Raw genomic sequence first — 13,887 nt, forward strand, 5'->3', positions numbered from 1 at the left:
GATTTTCGGGGGTTTTTACACTCAGAAATCACGAGACAGAAAATGTCAAGTCATTACAATGAACATTTACTGATTTACAGTTGTTATCTAAGATGCTTAAGACTTAACTTCATAAAACCAAAGACATGTTCACATCTCTCTCCTTCTCTCCCACCCTCAGCCCACAGAAACTCTACTAGAGCTTTCATTTACAATAATTTATAAAACAAACACTTCAAATATAAAAGTATTCCCCTGTAGCACATTGATAAGAGCGTCGTTTGCTTTGGACTCAACATGAGGAAAGAACTGACAAAAAAAAAATCAAAGAAAAGCAGAAAACATCTTGCGACAGCTTTTGGCAAGTTAATAAATAATGGAAATTTCTTGCTAAAAATGTATTCAGGGACAGGTAAGTGTGTGTTTTTTTTATTGCAGTCTTGGGCTCTAAAGTTTGAGACTAGCGCTTAGTGGGACACTGGATGGAGATCTCTTATAATGGTGCAGAAACAAATTTATTTTTGTGAAAATTTGTACGGTTTAAATTACAGATATTTACAGGTATGCCAAAACTCATTCCAGTTCAGAAAGAAACAGAAATCGGACATCTTTTCATGTGGATTCTGTACATTAGCTCAAGCTGCTGGAAAATGAAGCTGTTGGTCGGATGAATGTTGCTTTTACTTGGTCCTTTGTCATTTGCCGTAGTACCTGTTCTTCTAGAGCCTACAATAATAGTAGAGCATTCGCTCTATTTAGACTGCTTGAATGTTTTTTATCTTGGCAGTCACCTGAATAACATCCCATATATCATTCATAAATAGTGGAGTTGATGGAAATGTTTTTGTAGCAGTTTTTCATTAGAGAGCTGCAAACACAGCAGGGTAATCTGGCTTTGCTCTCTGCCTCGTTATCGTTACGTTCGTCACGCTTGTTATCTCCCAGCCCGTTCTTTGTTCCTAGCCCGTCTGCTAATCTCGCTACTGTCTGACACAAAAGTGGCTAATTAATCCTGTTAACATGGCAGCGATTCTTCATACAGGTCTGATTTCATCAAAGCATTCACATCTAAGACAGTCGTCTTCACTCTCCAGGAAAAGAGGAACTAAAACAGCCCAAAAGTTGGAGATTAAATGTGGCGCAAGATTGAAAACATATCTAGTTTGCTTAATAACACAATGCCTTATCGCTGTGAGGGATTAATCAGTCAGGCTAGACTTTGATTGGCTGTTTTCATTTCTTTGAAGGGAAACTGAGGGTTTAGAAGTTCAATTTAAAGAGCTTTTCTTTTGTGGGCTGGAATTTTAAAAGGAAACGATGCTTTAGCTGTGTTTCCCCAGCGGGAAAGTGTGTACGGCTAGGTTCAGAATAGCATGCTAACTCGCTACTCTCTGCAGTATGCATACTGTGCACTGATGACCTACTGCATTTGCCAAGACACACAGCACAGAATAATGTATCCCAGAATGCAATGACCACAACTGGTCATTCCGTTTCCATTCTGTTTTTTTTTTGTATGGAAGGCCATTGGGGCCAAAAGTGTATAGAACACATTAAAGTCGATTGCATCAACATGCTTATTTTAAGCATATCAATACATCAACAAACACAACAGCCTATGAAATTGCTGTGTTTCTTGTTTGCATATATGACCCATGCAAGTACACAATGTTTGTACTTCCATGTTAAACATCATATTTATGTCACAATCCATAAAAGTAACTGTTTCAACAAACAAACTGTTTTTTAGCACACATAAACACACACACTTTGACTGTTAAAACAGTTTTTATGGATTGTGACATAAATACGACACAAAGCGAATGCCCTAACACAGTGGTTCTCAAACTGTGGCTTCCTTTTAGTGATACATGGAGGAAATGCTGAATAATTAAAAAAATATGCAACAAAATGAACACAACTTTAACCCTTTGCCACATAAGATAACACCGTTGTGATCAGTAAATTAATTTTAATAAGCTAAACCTTTTATTTTATTTTTAATTTCTAATGTTTGTTATGTATTCTATCATTTGAAGCTAATTTGTTGAGGGCGTATCCCGTATTTTTATATCCCAATGTTAACAGGTATGGATTAATCACTTTTCTAACGCGCAGTAAGCAGATCTAATTTCTGATTTAAGTATGTAAATCCAATTCATATATTTAAAATAACAGTTAATGTTTAGATTTCAAAGATATATGTTGCATGTGTATTTGACTTATTTGTGTATTTAAAAAAATATCAGACATAGTTAATACATGAATATGATGACGTATAGCCTGTATTCATGATGTCCAAAGAACATTTCCAGGTTTTGATGAATAGGCTACTCTATGATAATACTTTACATGTAAGTACAGCAGATTTCTTTTTACTTTTCAAGAACAGTGTTATTTTTAATTCACTTTTAAAAGCACATTTTAATTTAAACGTTGATGTTTTCTTTCTTTATTTTTTTACCTGTAAGCACAGTGCAGTGTTAATGTTCAAACTAATTATAATGATTAAAGTGTCTGACAATAATAAATATTCTTAATAAGAATAAATCTGCCACGTTTTTGAACTGCGCAGAGCTGTAGCTGCTTAATTTGGCCTACTAAGCTACTGTACTGTAGAAAGTAGAAAGTTAAAGTTATCATGGTGGTACTTGTAGAGAAAAACATTTTCTGAGGTGGTACTTTGTTAAAAAAGGCTTGAGAACCCTTGCCCTGACACACTCAAGCTGTGTGTGCTAATAAGTTGTTTTGAAGACTTTTGGCCCCGATAACCTTCCATAATGTTAAGGCTAATTTTTCTGTCAAACTGTGACCAGAAGCTGCATTTTACGCAGTTTTTGAAGTATGAATCATCTCATCATCTCTTTTACTGTTAATTAAATAACAGCAAACTAACAGCACATTCTGAACACAGCTTGTGTTTTCAAATAAAATAAGATTAGCATTCTGTGCTAACTACGTTTTCGCAAGTGCTGCATTACATTAAATTTAAGCTTTTGATTGCGAGCGCAAAGACACAACTCCGCCATGTGTTTTGGTCATCTGAGATTCAGTCACAACACTGTTGCACAATTTGACCATGACATAACACTAGCAACAAGATGTCCAAACCCCTTGTTTGTGCTTTCTCGCCTTCTACAACATCTCAACAGCTAATCACTGACAGATCACATGAGCATAACACAAATCCCACTTGTCAAAGTGAGCACAAGACATTTGAACAGTTTAGTGTGTGTGTTCTGTAATAAATTTGACTGTTATATTAGCCCCAGGATCATTGGAAAAACATGCTTGTGGTGGCGTTTATGCAATAATACATTGCGTACCAGTTTCCACCTGGCATTAGCGTTGCGTTTTCAGTGATCTAATCGCAGGTGGTCAGCAGAGACCATTACTAGGACCTTTCCCTCTTATTTTCTCACTGGTTTTATGGAAGCAAGTCTAAGCCATGAAGTTTGAGGCTTGTGGTGTTTGTGAGTCCCACAGAGAAGCTCTGGAATGGAGAGAAGTGACAATAGTGAAGAACGAGAAGACCAAGGTTGGAACATTTATGCTTGTGTTTTGTTTTTATGCGGCAGGTCATTTTGTTGTTGACTTGTTTGAACGGTTACATTGGTGCCGAAACCCAGTAGGAAGGAGGAACACGCTGTCAATAGAGCTGGTGGGTAATGCCAGGAGGGATGAATCCACTCTCTGTCGTCTGTCAAGTCATGAAGTAGCAGATGAGGACTAAGGGGGCTTTTTGGTGAATTTAACATGATAGGGCTGAGCAGGGAGATCAAGGCAATCATCCCTCACTGCTGGACATCCAAATCTGTGGTTGGAATTGGGAGGGTGTCTCTGGCCTGCAATGGAGCAGTAGGGGAATATGAGATGATGTGTAGAATGAGGCAGAGAGCCAAGAGAGTGGAGCGAGACCGGTGTGGTGTGAGTGTTTGTCTTTGCTGGTCTCCTCTTTCTTCAAACATTACATTTTGTTCAACACAGCAAGCAGACTGTTGGTCATTGTGCAGCGTAACTCCATTGGTCAGCATCTGTCAGAGTTTGTTCAGTGTGTCCTACACGTCGTCCTACATCAGGCTCAAGTCGTAGCGAGTTTGCCCGATTTACTATGTAGAATCTGTGTCGGCTGCTCGGTGAAAGAGCTCTGATTGGCTCTCATTTAGATATGAATTAGAGCACGAGAACAAATCTAAAGTGAAGAAAGAAAGAAGAAGAAGCCGCGTATATTTTCACTGCATTTCCTAAATATTTGCAAATAATATAGACTATCAGACATATTTGCTCGAGCGAAACCCACTGTGGTAAGCGAGAAGTCCGTGAACACTGCTTTGCTTGCAGCTTGTATGTGTGCAGCACTAGTTCCAGTTTCCTTTTGGGGAATGACAATACAGGTACTGACACCTGGAGGTATGGAAAGATACGTCATCTGGTGCAGGCGCAGAAAGAACATTCTCATTTCGGTCAGCTGTTGTCCATGTGGTGCGTTCACGAGCAGTTGTTTTGGTCCTGATGGGACCAGACAAAGCCAATCCAAGCCAACAACCTCCAATTCTTTGATTTTGGCTTGATGAGTCCAGGGTTTTAGGTTAGAAGGCTGTATATGGTCGTAATAATAGTATTTGGTCTTTCATGGCAGTTTGAAAGCATTCAAACACATGAGTGTTTACACTCTGAAAGAATCCTGACCTCTAGAAGTGGGCCGAAGTTGATGACTTTTAAACCTTGTTATGCTTTAGACCGGCATTTAATGTTGGCCACTTATGAATGATTAGATGAAAACACATCTTAATACCAGGTGTAAACATGTGCTAAATGTGTAATCAGTTTTATCTGAGATATATGAACTGATTGATTACGTTAGTTGTGATACACTTCACTCTAGTTTAGAAATGAATCATCTTGTGAGTCAATCCAAAAGTGCTCAGTTGCGTTTGAACAATGTAGTACCGACACTCAAACTTTTAAATAGCTTCTACAAGTTTCTGACTCAGCACTCACTTTGTTGTACCAGATGAGCTTCTGAGCAGGTTTACTACACCGGAATAGCTGTACATACTTTATGGAGCAGCTGTGTTATGGTAATATTCATTTGTGTGAAACGCAGTTACAGCTGTTAGTGTACTACCACTAAATGTTTCTCCAATGAGTCTAGTTTAGTAATATTATTGGATGTCTGATGTACTTGAGCTTTTTGATCATTCGGTGCTGTCCATCATGTCTTGGTTTCAAAATATGTATCAGTGCTTTTATGTTATGTAAAAAAAAAAAAAAAACTAAGAAAAAAAACAAACAAACAAACACCTGCAGTCCACATTCTCACTGAATGTTGCGTTGGAAAGTCAACTCCGGTCTAACGTGGAGTTCAGAGCAGTTGGGAGCATGGTGAATTCTAGATCTTTGAGGCACTTCTTCAAAACAACACATTTTATCTCCCGTTTAAAATCGACATGGGTGGTTAAAAGCATGTGGTTCCAGCACAGCTACCCACTGCGGATGAAACCATCATGGTCGTCAATTAAAATGTGCCACTTTGCATCATAGAAGGCATCATAAATTCTTCGATTGGCTACCTACACTATAATACAACATTTACCTTTAAACATTATACATTCTTGTTTTGCTTGAGGACACGCCTCACAAGATTAAAGAGATTCCCCAAAATAAGAAAAATCCAACAAAACAAAAAGTGCACATTAAGTTAGAACTGTCATATTTTGCTAGGGTTGATGGGAAATGTAGTCTCTGGTGGATGCAGGCACACATCGATGGAGCTAAAATTGAGTCCCAGGCAACAGTGCGCGCACACACACAAACATGGGCCTTAAATGAAAGAGGATGCTGGGAAGCAGGAAGACAATCAACAGCTGAAATTTGGGGAATAGTTCTGAAGTTCCTCTAGTCCTTTCTTCTTCCAGTGTAACCCCAAAATAACTCGGGGGAGGGTCCGCACTTGAAGTCTTAGTGTCGCCTTTTACCACGGTTTTTAGAAAACTTCTATGTGAACACACATAGTCTGAGCTAAACTCAGCTGTAGTAGTTTTGTAGAGCCGCAGGCAGAGAAATACAGGCCGCAGTGTTCTTCCCTCATACGGTTTCTTCAGTGGAGAGCAGCAGAGGATTAATGTACTCGAATCCCTCAAACTCAGACTGGTCTATTCTCTTTATCACATCCCTGAGGAGAGAAAACAACATTATTCATTTAGGAGCTACGATTCAACTGTACATTTTGCACTGTGGCTCAAAACAAACGCTGGAAAATGGTGAATAAGGTGGAGAAATAAGGCTAATAGTGCAAATGAGGTGGATCCCCAAAGCCACGCTGACTTATTACATCATCAACAAGTACCAAATAAGAGGTATTTACCAGCCAAAGTGAATTTTTCTGGAAAAAATATGTAGGCGACTACGTATAAGCAATAACAAGAATTGCAGAGAGAACTTTGCCCGCATCTCATTTTTACATATACATTCATTAATTAGCAGACACTTTAATAAAAAGTGAATAACACGAAGAATATTGCAAAGGTATTCACCCCCTGGAGGCAAAGAGTTTCTTGAATATAAGCTTAATTTATTGCCAGCGTGATTTAATGCAGTGGTGATTCCCAACATTTCTTTTTGGTCTATAATTGGTTGAACTTGAGAAAAAAAAAGAAAAAGAAAAGCATTTTTTTTCCAATATCTGTTATTTGGATGCAATTGCAATATGATTATTTATGTTTGTTATTATATTTTAATTACTATTTGTTTTTGTTTGAGATGAATCTCTTGAATATGTGATCAATGTGACCTTATATTTGTGGTTTGATTAAAATCAGCTGAGATTTTGATTATTCAGTAATGGGCCAACTTGAGAAAATTCCCAACAAATAAAATGATTAAATTTACAACTTCAAACATGTATGATTTGTACTATAATAGTAATATATATCTATATACAGTTGAAGTCATAATTATTATTAGCCCCCCTGAATTATTAGTGCCCTTGTTTATTTTTTCCCCAATTTCTGTTTAACGAAGAGAAGATTTTTTTTTCAACACATTTCTGCACATAATAGTTTTAATAACTAATTTCTAATAACTGATTTATTTTCTCTCTGTCATGATGACAGTAAATAATATTTGACTAGATATCTTTCAACACACTTCTATACAGCTTAAAGTGACATTTAAAGGCTTAACTAGGTTAATTAGGTTAACTAGGCAGGTTAGGGTAATTAGGCAAGTTATTGTATAATGATGTTTTGTTCTGTATATCTGTATGTTTCTGACTTTCGAAAAACAATGATTAAAAAAGCTAATAATTTGACCTTAAAATAAATTTAAAACTGCTTTTATTCTAGTCTAAATAAGACTTTCTCCAGAAGAAAAAAAATATTATCAAACATACTGTGAAAATGTCCTTGCTCTGTTAAACATCATTTGGGTAATATTTAAAAAAGAAAAAAAATATGCATTCAATCATTAATTTTCTTGTTGGCTTAGTCCCTTTAATTAATTCGATGTCGCCACAGCGGAATGAACCGCCAGCTTATCCAGCAAGTTTTTACGCAGCGGATGCCCTTCCAGCCGCAACCCATCTCTGGGAAACATCCACACACACACACACACACACACACACACTCATACACTACGGACAATTTAGCTTACCCAATTCACCTGTACCGCATGTCTTTGGACTGTTGGGGAAACCGGAGCACCCGGAGGAAACGCACACGAAGGCAGGAAGAACATGCAAACTCCACACAGAAACGCCAACTGAGCCAAGGTTCGAACCAGCGACCTTCTTTCTGTGAGGTGACAGCACTACCTACTGCGCCACTGCCTTGCCCAGAAAAAAACAATAAAATAATATATATATATATATATATATATATATATATATATATATATATATATATATATATATATATATATATATATTGCGTGTGTGTGTGTGTGTGTGTGTATATATATATATATATATATATAACCTCAGGAATCCATTGATCTCCTGCATGTTGAGGATATATGCTCCACCTCTTCAGTGGCGTAATGCTGAGACCATTCAAAACTCGTTTATCACATTCTGTCAAACACGGTCCGTGGAGGACAATTCTCTCCAACAGGCTGTGCGAGAACTGATATTTCACCAGATCCGGGATCAGTGCCCAATTGTGTTTGTGCTGTGTCTGTTTGAAGAAAGTCCCCGGAGGGCCACTTGACTCTATGTGGGTGTGTGTGGGGTCCAAAAGCCTCCAGCAAGAGGGAAATCTAAAATAACACCAGCGACACCTTTATGCCGTAATATCAAGCTCAGGTTTCAAAGGCTGTGCAGGGGGGAAATACGAGATGAAGAAACACAGAAAGACGGACGTTCTGGGCACTGACCAAAACAAACAAGCCTCTTTACTACACCAATGTTTCTTCAGAAAAGAATTACGAGGTGGAGCTGTTTTGGAATGAGAAAACAGCAAAGCTCTGGTTCTGTTTTCTCAAGTGGTACATTTTCAAATAGTTTTAAATAAAAAATACAGAAAGCTGTTCATTTAAAACCTGCATTGCTGATTTTCTTTATTCTAAAAAGTGACCAGGCATGTAACGCCACCCTCCCCCTAATTTATTTTTTTTAAGTTACACATCAGACTTTAAAGTATTCCTCCAATTATTCATTACAAGCAATCATAAGCTAGAAACAGCTATTAAATATTGTCTGTGTGAAAAGTGTATAGAGTCACTAGTGACCCGAGGTGTGTAATAAATAATGTAAGTACATTTATCCTGGGCAACAATAATAAAAAATCTGATGACACCTTCATTCCTCAGAGGGTAATGTCTTATAGAACAGGGATTCCCAAACTTTTTTGCCCACGACCCCCAAAATAACAATGTCAGTGACTCGCGACCCCCAATATCTTCTGAGGTGGTTATAAATCCAAAAATCTTGCATGCAATGGCGCACACCAATAAACCACTAATAAACAATTCTTAGTTTAATTTTTTGTAATGTCTGTCAGTGCTGTAAATAGGCTAGAAAGTTTAACCTGGTGTTATAAAATCAATCTGCTGCATCTGACGCTATTGCTGTGTCTTTAATGTAAAGTAATTACCCCTAGGGGTGCAATCCAATAGAAATAGTAACTAAAAGCTACTAAAGTAACTATATACAGTAGTACATAGTAACTATAAACAACTATATTTTTCTCTTTTAGTAGGTTATGAATAAAATATGGTAATTCTTATGGTTTATGAAAAATAAATAGATTTTCGGAAATCACCAGGCGACCCCCCCTTCATTGTCCCGCGACCCCTCGGGGGGTCCCGACCCCCACTTTGAGAACCACTGTTATAGAAGACATTAATTTCTTTAATGTCTGAAAGAAGGTCAATGGTTCGAGCTCCGTCTGGCTCAGTTGGCATTTCTTTGTGGAGTTTGCATGTTCTCCCTGTATTCGCATGCTATAGGTGAATTGAATAAGCTAAATTTGCCTTAGTGTATGTGTGTCAATGCAAGAGTGTATGGATGTTTTGGTTGCAGCTTTAAGGGCATCCAATGCATAAAACATATGCTGTATAAGTTTGCGGTTCATTCCGCTGTGAGGACCTTTGATTAATAAAGGGACTAAGCCGAAAAGAAAATGCAAATCAAATAAGTGTGACTGATTCACTTGATGGTGAGTTAGCTGTCTTTGATTAAAATACTGACTGACTGAAGAAATTAGTAACAATAGTTCTGAGTATACTGATTAAATTGTGAAAATGAGCGAGTCAGAAGCTGACTGTACTGGGGAAATGTGCTCTGATGACAGAGATGGCAAAATCATCTGCTTAAACTGAACTCATTCAAGTTCCAAAAGGAATGAAATCTGCTTTATTTGATTATTTTGTAATTGCTTCTACAATATCAGGTGTTTTTTTTTTTTTTTTTTTTTTTTTGCAATTGCAATTGCAGCAAAAAGAGATGTTTTTCTGTTATGTTTAGCCCTGGGTCGCTAAAAACACAAATTTGTGATAATCAGTGTTGGGGAAAGCTACTTTTAAAAGTAATGCATTACTATTACTTTTGACTTACTTTTTCAGCCCTTACTGAGGCTTGATCTCTTTCAGAACTTACAGGGTATTTTTCTTATTTATTAATTAATTTATTTATTTATTTAAATAGAGGAGGGCTGTGTTTAATGACACACTGTAACCTACACCTTCATTTACCCAAAAAAAAAAAAAACTATTAAAAATGTGAATAATGTTACCTTCTGAGAACTAATTGAAGTTCTCAGGCATGCCAATACATGCCGTATATACAGATGAATGAAAGTTGAAAGCAATGTGTTCGCTACTTTTATATGTATTTTTTTCATTATTTCAGTAAAATCACTGTCCATTGAGACTATCCCTTTTTCTTCCTTGTGTTCAAAATAGTGAGAATACTTCCATCACTGAAATGTAAGGCTCAGCCATCTTGGTTTCTGTCTGTTCCCGCAGGCAGCTCATTCTCTCATTGAGTGTGATTCAATGCGATTACACTCATTTTCATTCAGCAAATTATTTTTTAAAAGCGAATTAATTAATCTAAAAAGTCAAATACAACTCAAATATTAGGACTTAATTTTTAAAGTAATGCGTATTACTCAATACTTAGAAAAGTATTTGTAATGCGTTATCCCTAACACTGGTCATAATGTTTGTTTTACACGCTCTTTACGCAGTGACAATAAGAAAGTGACAACATACATAAAAATGTTTAATTATGTAATTTAAGAAATGTTTTCTTTTTGTAAAATTGTAAAATGGGTAACACTTCATTTGAAGGGGTGCTCATAAGACTGTCATGACACCTTTATAATCATGACATGACACGTTATGAATACGAAGGAGATTTTATGCATGCATATGACAACTGTCAAGTGTGATTCACTCAGTTACTTTAAACGTAAAGATGACATTGTTTGAGATGTCTTTGTTATGAGAACTTGACATTACCAAGACAACATAACCATGTCATAAATCTGTCATAAACATAATTGTCATGAGGCCATTATAACTGTCGTGTAACAGCTTATATATATTTTTGACCTCAACCACATTGGTGCAAATTGAATTTTTCATTAACATGTCATTAAATATTAATATACACACAGTGTATATTGTGGCACAGTGAGTAGCGCTGTTGCCTTACAGTAAGAAAGTCGTTGGTTCGAGCCTCGGCTGGGTCAGTTGGCATTTCTGTGTGGAGTCTGCATGTTCTCCCCTTGTTTGCGTGGGTTTCCTCTTGGGTGTTCTTGTTTCCCCCACAAGCCCAAAGACATGCGGTACAGGTGAATTGGGTAAGCTAAATTGTCTGTGTGTGTGTGAACTAGAGTGTTTGGGTGTTTCTCAGTGATGTGTTGCAGCTGGAAGGGCCTCCACTGCTTAAAGCATATGCAGGATACGTTGGCGGTTCATTCTGCTGTGGCGAGCCCTGATTAACAAAAGGACTAAGCCGAAAAGAAAATGAATGAATGAATGAATTAATGAACACAAGTATAATGGACATATGACAATCATATTTATGACAGGTTTATGACAATTTATGATGTCTTGGTAATGTCAAGTTGTCATAACAAAAACAGGTTGTGATATGTTTGTGTGGTTCAAGCTGTCATAACAATGACATCTCAAACAATGTAATCTTTGCATTTCAAATGACACAATGGAGTGAATGACACAATAAGAGTTGTCATGAGAATGCATAAAATCTCCTTCATATTCACGTCGTGACAATAAAGGTGTCTTGACAGTTTTATGAACACTCCCTTCAAGTAAAGTGTTACCATAAAGTTCAAAAGAACATTTATTGGAAACAGAAATCTTTTGTGACAAGATAAAAGTTCTGAAAGTAATCTTCCTGACCCCAAACTTTTGAACAGCGATACACTCTGTGTAAACTAAACTCCATAACAATGCACTGGGAATCCAGGTTCTTTTTAAGCCGTTTGTACGAGCATGTAAAAGGGAATCGTGTCTCTAGTCGCGTTGGATTCGAGTTCATCCTTTTCCGTTGCGCTCTGAGACACTTCCCGCTCTGGACGCACTTTTTCTTTTAATCCGAGAGACTAAATCTCTTACAAGGAAGGATTTCACCCCCCACCCTCTTTTTTCGTCTGCCAGATCCGTCAAACAAAAAAAGGCTTCCATCACTTCCTGCCCCTCCTCGTCTCCTCCACCGTGTGGGACGTCAGGCTTTTCCAGAGCTCGCTCTGCTTTTGAAGTGTCTGGCTGCTGCGCTGCTTTGAAGCCCGCTTGGAAAATCTCGTATTGAACTAAGAACCCGCCGTGGCTCTATAGATTACTGTCTGTCAGTTCATCTGCAACTTGCTTTCAGCTAATTATGAGTGACAGCTTCACTGACAAATTGCCTTGGTCGGCTTGGAGACTGCAGTGATTGTGTACTCTGTGATTAGTGTGCATAGTTCAGCGAGGTGCTGCTAGGGTTTCTTGTGGAGAGCAAAGAAATGAAATCACCTCAAGGTATGAGATGACCTCATTCACAAGCATCAGGGTTGTAGTGCATATGGAAGTGAACGGAGAATGGCTGGATTCTTTAATTTACACATAGGGAGTAGTCAGGATGCAAAAATGAAATTTAAATCGAGACAGACAGACAGAGAAATAGATGAATGGAGGGAGGGACGGATGGGTAGACAGATAGATTTAAAAACATACAGAGAGAGAGAGAGAGAGAGATAACCAGACAGAGATAGACCGAGAGTGAGAGACAGTGATATAGATGGATGGAGGTATAGATAGACAGATAGATAGATGGATGGATGGTTGGATGGATGGATGGATGGATGGATGGATGGACAAAAAGAGGCAGATGGAAGTGACAGACAGACGGATATATGGCTGGATAAATAGACAGACTGACAGACAGAGATGGACGGAGACAAACAGAAAGATATTGACAGAGATCTAGATAGATGGAGTGACAGACAGATGGATTTACGGATCGATAGACAGGACGGACGGACGGATTAATGAATAGATAGATAGATAGATAGATAGATAGATAGATAGATAGATAGATAGATAGATAGATAGATAGATAGATAGATAGATAGATAGATAGATAGATAGATAGATAGATAGATAGATAGATAGATAGATAACACAGAACATACAGAGATGGACAGAAAGACAGACAGAATGATTGATAGAGATATAGATAGATGAGGGACAGACACATGAATAGATGGATGGATAGATCAGACTGACAGACTGCCTGACTGACAGACAGATTGAGAGGCAGACAGATTAAGATGGATGGAGGGAGTGACAGACAGACAATTAATGGATGGATAGACAGACAGACAGAGATGGATGGAGGGAGTGACAGACAGACTTAGAGGTAGACAGATTTAAATAAATAGAGCGAGTGACAGAAAGACAGACAGAGATGGATGGATGGATGGATGGATGGATGGATGGATAGATAGATAGATAGATAGATAGATAGACGGACGGACGGACGGACGGACGGACGGATAGAATGATAAGTGGATAGATAGATAGATAGATAGATAGATAGATAGATAGATAGATAGATAGATAGATAGATAGATAGATAGATAGATAGATAGATAGATAGATAGATAGATAGATAGATAAAATTTAAACAGAGATAGACAGATGGATAGATGGATTTTAAAAAAGGACACTAGAGATGGATAGATGGATTTTAAAAAAGGACACTAGAGATAGATATATAGACAGAGAGCTAGACAGGCTTCGGCTTCTTGCGTGTTTTGACCAAATTGAATCAAATTCCCCCTCATGAGCTGAAAGTGATCCAATTCTTTGATTCTCTTTGCGTAACCCTGGTAAATAGTTTATGTTTTAAATCCACATCCCTCAGATTTGGGCAATAATGGGATGAATTTCAGTCAT

The 13,887-nt window shown here is 37.7% G+C and overlaps 1 protein-coding gene across 5 annotated transcripts in view; it reads right to left on the bottom strand.

The window, feature by feature from the left end:
* Positions 1-45: 45 nt before the first annotated feature.
* Positions 46-13,887, bottom strand: part of prkcz (protein kinase C, zeta) — a 223,514-nt gene continuing 209,672 nt past the window's right edge. For 4 of the 5 annotated variants that reach the window (XM_068222964.2, XM_068222961.2, XM_068222963.2 and 1 more), the window contains exon 15: positions 46-6,154. In XM_068222964.2, the coding sequence (XP_068079065.1) occupies positions 6,067-6,154 (88 nt within the window). In that variant the 3' untranslated portion in view covers positions 46-6,066. 5 annotated transcript variants of the gene reach the window in all.

Source organism: Danio rerio, chromosome 8 (assembly GCF_049306965.1).
Source record: "Danio rerio strain Tuebingen ecotype United States chromosome 8, GRCz12tu, whole genome shotgun sequence".
NCBI lineage: Eukaryota > Metazoa > Chordata > Actinopteri > Cypriniformes > Danionidae > Danio > Danio rerio.